General features: G+C 42.1%; 1 protein-coding gene across 1 annotated transcript; it reads right to left on the bottom strand.

Annotated features, from left to right (window-relative positions):
• Positions 1-2,064: 2,064 nt before the first annotated feature.
• LOC145800248 (uncharacterized) lies at positions 2,065-3,495 on the bottom strand. Its single transcript, XM_082889907.1, has 3 exons — positions 3,314-3,495; positions 2,582-2,859; positions 2,065-2,444 (listed from the first exon to the last, which is right to left on the bottom strand). The coding sequence occupies exons 1-3, from the start codon at positions 3,493-3,495 to the stop codon at positions 2,065-2,067; spliced, it is 840 nt and encodes a 279-aa protein (XP_082746033.1).
• Between the last annotated feature and the right edge of the window lie 2,249 nt (positions 3,496-5,744).

The raw sequence follows: 5,744 nt of genomic DNA, 5'->3' as shown, positions 1-5,744 counted from the left end.
TGTATGATGTGGGTGTTCGTATGCGTGCGATGATATTATTGGGCGGGATGTGTGGTTGGCTTTGTGTAGGATGCGTTATGTGTATTGGGAGAGGAGAAGATGTATGGTGTGTGTGTGTTCGTGTAGGTGCGATTATATTGTTGGGTGTTGTGTGTAGTTGGTTTATTGTTGGGTGTCGTGTTCGTGTAGGTGCGATTATATTGTTGGGTGTCATGTGTGGTCAATTACATTAGAATACTGACATATGTGGGTAGTGTAGGTTGCGGTAGACACAGTTGTAAATGAGCGGTGGGTGTGGGAGATGCATGTGTGCTGGTAGCAATGTGGTGTTAGTGTAGTGAATGTCATTGAACTGAACTTGAATCATATATGGGGGTGGAAATTATTGTTGGAGTAGATTAGCATGGCAAGGTTGCACTTGGACTTATTTGGTTTAGTGAGGTAAGTGTGATGCTCCGATTTGTGGAAGACTCTTATGTGGTTTTGTAGGCCCGATGTAGGACATGGGAACGTGGCCAGTGGATGTGTAAGTTGTGTCATACGATGAAGTAAGGCCAAATCGTGTAAACAGCGTCAGTTACGTGTGTAACGGAACTTGTGGTGATTTAGTTCGAGATTGTTGTTAGTGTGTCATAATTCGGTGTCTAGGTCAAGTGTTGTGTGTGGGATTAAGGGGATTACCCCCGTTAGGTTCGGAATCAAGTAGAAGTCATAATCTTGTTAGTGTGTCATGAAAGTGGTACACAAATGAATTCATTTTCAAACCCCCCATTCGTCGTTTATTAATCAGTTCTCTGTAGCGTTGGACTGACAACGTCTTCGATTTCTGCCTCCACGGTGTCTCAAGTTGGATGAGTGTATCGGTTTGAATTTTTAAAATGAAAGGGTGTTGTTGCATTCCGTTGTAGTTGGGGAGGCATGTTATGAAAATGTGTGACTATGACGTGGGAAATTCAATTTGGTTATTGTAAGGGGCATGAAGGATGGATAATGTTACGCACACGTTTAGAGTGAATTGTGTGAAAGTGATGTGTGCTGCGAGGTGTGAGGTTGTGGAAGTGTGTGAAATGGGGATGTTTGAAAAATATGGTGAAACGTATTTTAGGTGGTTTGTACATCAAACATTGCATAATAATATAGGGTGTGTCATCGCACGCTTTTTATTTGATAACCTTCATAACTTGGGAAAATAGTGTTGGTGAACGTAACATATACGGAAATAAAAACTTATTTTGCGCTGACACAACGCATGTACGAAAATGTGAAGTAGTTAAAGACGATGTTTGGAATGTGTTAGGTGGTCTAAATGGGTTCCTTACATGTTTTTCTATTGTGGCTGCCCAAGCACCCACAACGGTTGCAACGTATTTGTTGCACATACTTACCATTTGACAATATCGTCTTCTTCTTCGGCCTGCCCGGGGGGCATTTCACAGTAGATGGGTTGATGACGTAGTCGTTTGGATCAAGTGGTGGTTGTTCGATGGTTGGGATTGGGAAGATGCTTGAGGCGTATGTCGAACGGTATGCGGTAACATGAAAGTACGATTTGACAAGAGCATTCAAATCTCTACTGCTCTTCCGAACGGCGACCTTCACATGTGCGCATGGGAACCCATTAAGTTGCCATTGGAAATAGGAGCATGTTTGGAGGGCAAGGTTGACGGTGACCGACAGAAATGAGTGGACCTTGAACACGTCTGTGTTTGATTGACTGACTCTCCATGACCTGCCTTTGTTGAATGTGTTTTCTAAACGACACTCCAGTTTGGGACATATTGCACCAGTCTATGTTTGGGCGGCGGCTCTACGTTTCGAGATTTGACGCATTATTTTGGCTCTAATGCTATTAACCATCTGAGAGATTGGGAGATTGCGAGACTCCCGGATCCAAGAGTTGAATGATTGTGCTGCATTTGAGCACATCTCGCCATAGTGTCTCCCCCTGCAATGAAACATTAGTGCATGTGTCACGTATGGTAATGCGTTGTGCACATGGGTGAGTCAAAGCAGTGCGTTAAATTAAATATGGTTGCGGTATGTGTAGCTGAAAAATGCATTTGCCTAATGTTGTGGTGGTGCGGTAGTAATGAATTCAGATGTAACACCACGCTCGGATTTGTGGAACTGTTCCACTTTGAGGTTAACTGTTGTTACTGTTGGTGCATATGCGCAGTGGTGTAATTTGCTAACCAATCCAGCGCGGTGCATACTATTTGAGAAACGCAACCTGTCTCGTAGATTCCTTTGCAGATGCTGTAGACAAAAAGCATATTCTGCATTCGGAAAAACAATTGGCATTGCATCTAGTAACCGAGCATTCCGATCAGAAACGAATGTGAGTGGTCTGTCCCCATTAAGCACATTTGCGAGGTGTTGTAAAAACCAGGACCAGTTTGTCGTGTTCTTTGAGTCGACAATAGCGTAAGCTAGTAAGAATAAACCTGTAACGGATGTTGTAAATGTGGGTAGTTATATGAGGGGGTAGAGTGATATGTATGCAACGTGAATTATGTGCCTGAGAACTTATTGAAGTATGCTGGATTGATTGGTTGAAATGGTTTTTTTGAGAGATACGTACCTTGGTTGTCGTCCTTCGCAGTGGCTGCTAGTAAGAATCCTTTGAAGCGACCTTTGAGGAATGTGGCATCAAGGAAAAGCAGTGGACGACAATGATTGAAACCATTGATACACGCTTTGAAAGATATGAAGTATCTTGTGAACCGATGGGTGTGGTCATCGTACTCGATGTTAATGTAACTGTCGAGATTATTTTCCTTTACAGCGCCACTATACCACCGCAACTGATCGAACGAGATTGAATGTGCACCAAATAGGTCGCCCCTTTCCTTTTCTACTCTAAGCCACACTACATGGTAAGTTATGTCTAGACCGTAATCTTGTTTCTTGTTATACTTCAATGGGCCGTGTGAGTGGCCTGTCACGTACACGATCCGCCATGATGTCGGCCACCAACTTAGATCTTACAAGCAGGTTTTTCGACGTTTGCACAACAACACCACATATGTGTTCACTAACCCATTTATGGAGCTAGAAGAACTCATTTGCCTCAAGTTTCCGTGCATGAACCTTCCATTTGCATCCCTTCGTTTCAGCCATTGCACAAATGGCGGTAATCCGTAAGGAGTCATTTTTTACATACTTGTACTGGAATTCGCACTCAGCAGCGTATTTGTGCAGCACATTGCAAAATTCAGAGGCACCACCTTCGAAATGCTAGCCTATATGTGTGAACCCACGGGCCCATAACTCTGATAGGAATACCTTGTCATTATGTGGGTAGAAGGTTTACAACAGGTTGACCTCGTCGTATATGTCAAGATTGTTCAGCACCCCACCCCAAACAGGTGAATCCAGTTCATTGCCACGCTGAATGTTTGAATGTATCCATGTCCTAACCCCAGCATCTTGTCTAACAGTGACGTTGACAATTTGTAACTTGAATGACCGAGCAAGACAAATCATGTTGTCCATATCGACATCGTTTTGCAACGTGAATTCATTATACCCCGGTATATTGGAAAAGAATAGTATCTTACCCAAGGGCAAATCCTTGAATTTTGAACAAATGAACTGGACTAGTTTGTCATATGTGTGTGGCGATTATGGATTGTAGGCAACATTTGTAGATTGGTAACGACACATAAGCATCATAAACCATCGGCAAAAAACGGATTCATATCTGTAAACAAATAAGCACAATTGGGGAAAAATTAAAAAAATCCCCTGAATGTTAAAAATTGCATACGATACAGTCCCACAGCATGGAACAACACAGATGAAAAAATGCAGATATATTAGTATGACGCTAATAACTGGAAAACGTGCTATGAACGATTGTTCTGATTACGAGCTGAACGAGTGTTCCATCGAAACCCGAATTGGACGGCAATTAGAAATGGCACAGTTCGCTACAAAACGTGACTACGCACATTCAAAAACGTGACAACAGTGTGGGAACAATGTTGGAATCATTATTAAAAAATGATTGATCATGGTTGTGCAACATTTTCATAATAACATGCCGCAAACATGGTGAGGTAAAAAGTTTCTTAGAAAATGGGTGCGTAACATAATGAACCACGTCTCCACGGCTCCCAGCAGCAAACCTGGCTTCCTCCCCCACACCTTGAAACACTTACTCCAAAGTAACCTTAATCCTCCTCCAAAACCAACGTAAATGGCTTCCCCCACCCCCACAAAACATGGGATCCCACATATCAAAAACAAACAAACAAAATCCCCATAAAATTGTGTGAGGGTATATTGGTACAGCAACATGCTGGAAAAATTCAAAATAAGACTACTCAGTAACAAATTACGCCTCAAACGAACCTGTTAAACAAAAGAAAAACCCGTGGGACCAAATGGACCACAAGTTGCTAAAATGGGACTTTCCAATAATCTTTTTCCCAAAAAAATTGTATATTCATTAGTATTCTTTCTTATTTTATTTTTGTTAAACTACCCAATCCACTAGTTTTTTTTTTTGCTCTAAAATAGTTTGATTAATGATTTCTTCAAAAACTAAACTAAACCGAACAGTGCACCTATGAATCTATATTCTCTTCTTGCCAATATTAATTATATATATATATATATATATATCCCTTCCTTTGAAGGATGTAAATCCGACCTGGCCCAGCCAAGCCCATTCTATACAAACCCGACTTATTTCCCAAAAACCCAAGCTTTGGGGCCAATGCCTGACTCGGGCCTCAGGCCTAGGTCTAGGCCAAACTTCTTGTTTTTAATTTAATTATAATTTTCAAACTTAAAAAATGATGAACACACAAGTATAACTAGATGAGGTGATTCTATTTGCACCCAAATAATAACTTAGCACATTTAATTAAAAATTAAAAATTAAAAATTAAAAATTAAAAATTTTAATTCCTATTATATCCTAATGTTATTTTACTAATACAGACTGTACGGGGGACAAATATCCGACGTTATCCGTACTCTTCGTGTCCAAGCTGCATTTCCCTTTGAGTGACCTGAGAACATAATGACGGTGAGTTACCTGGCGGTGTGCTGCCGGAAAACCCCTCTGACGGTCAAGTTAGCACACTTAAAGAGAGAGGAGAGAGATGAGACAAAGTGGTAGGTGAGTTCTAACCAGAGGATGTTCTAGACCTGAGTATGGAGGCGCAATGTCGTTTATATAGTTTCTAAGCGCGCTTCTACGTCCATTCCCCTCTTAACGCGTGGATCTGCTCTCCTCTCACACTTCCCCATGTGTCAGCGCTAATACAGCTAAACGCCACCTAACGAAACTGCCAAACGGTATCAACGCATACAGATAGCAAAATCTCCTTCCCGCAGTCACACCGCGCCGTGTAGTACTCCCCACCGAGCTATACTTAGTGTGGCGCCACACTATCACCTTACAACCATGTTACTTGTCTGGTTTCCTTGATAGTTACTACCGTGGGCTCAACCGAGCTTCCTCAGTCATGACCAAGCTCCTAAGGACTAAACCCGTCCAACTTAGCAGAATGCACATCTCTACCGGGCTAGCAATCTAAAGTTATTCCAACTTGACCGAACTGAGCCCTTGGTCCAGCTCGCACCCAATGTCCGACCGAGCAAGGACTTGACTTCGACCCAACTTAGCTCAACCCAAAGTTATGTTATGAATCTCCTTCTCAATTGCCCCTTAATGCCGTTCGCGTTAGCGTGAACGGGATTACATTCAGAAACCGAGCTTATTCCCTTAC

This window comes from Camellia sinensis, chromosome 10, assembly GCF_055761805.1.
Source record: "Camellia sinensis isolate YWXY chromosome 10, ASM5576180v1, whole genome shotgun sequence".
In the NCBI taxonomy this organism is placed as follows: Eukaryota; Viridiplantae; Streptophyta; class Magnoliopsida; order Ericales; family Theaceae; genus Camellia; species Camellia sinensis.
Note: the sequence above shows the minus strand (reverse complement) of the source record. Positions and strands in the feature narration are given on the sequence as shown.

Coding starts and splice junctions, on each gene's coding strand:
- LOC145800248 (XM_082889907.1), bottom strand. CDS start 3,495: ATGGACAACATGATTTGTCTTGCTCGGTCATTCAAGTTACAAATTGTC. Junction 2,860..3,313: donor TACGACGAGGTCAACCTGTT/GTAAACCTTCTA, acceptor AGTGTGGCTTAG/AGTAGAAAAGGAAAGGGGCG. Junction 2,445..2,581: donor TGCGAAGGACGACAACCAAG/GTACGTATCTCT, acceptor CATCCGTTACAG/GTTTATTCTTACTAGCTTAC.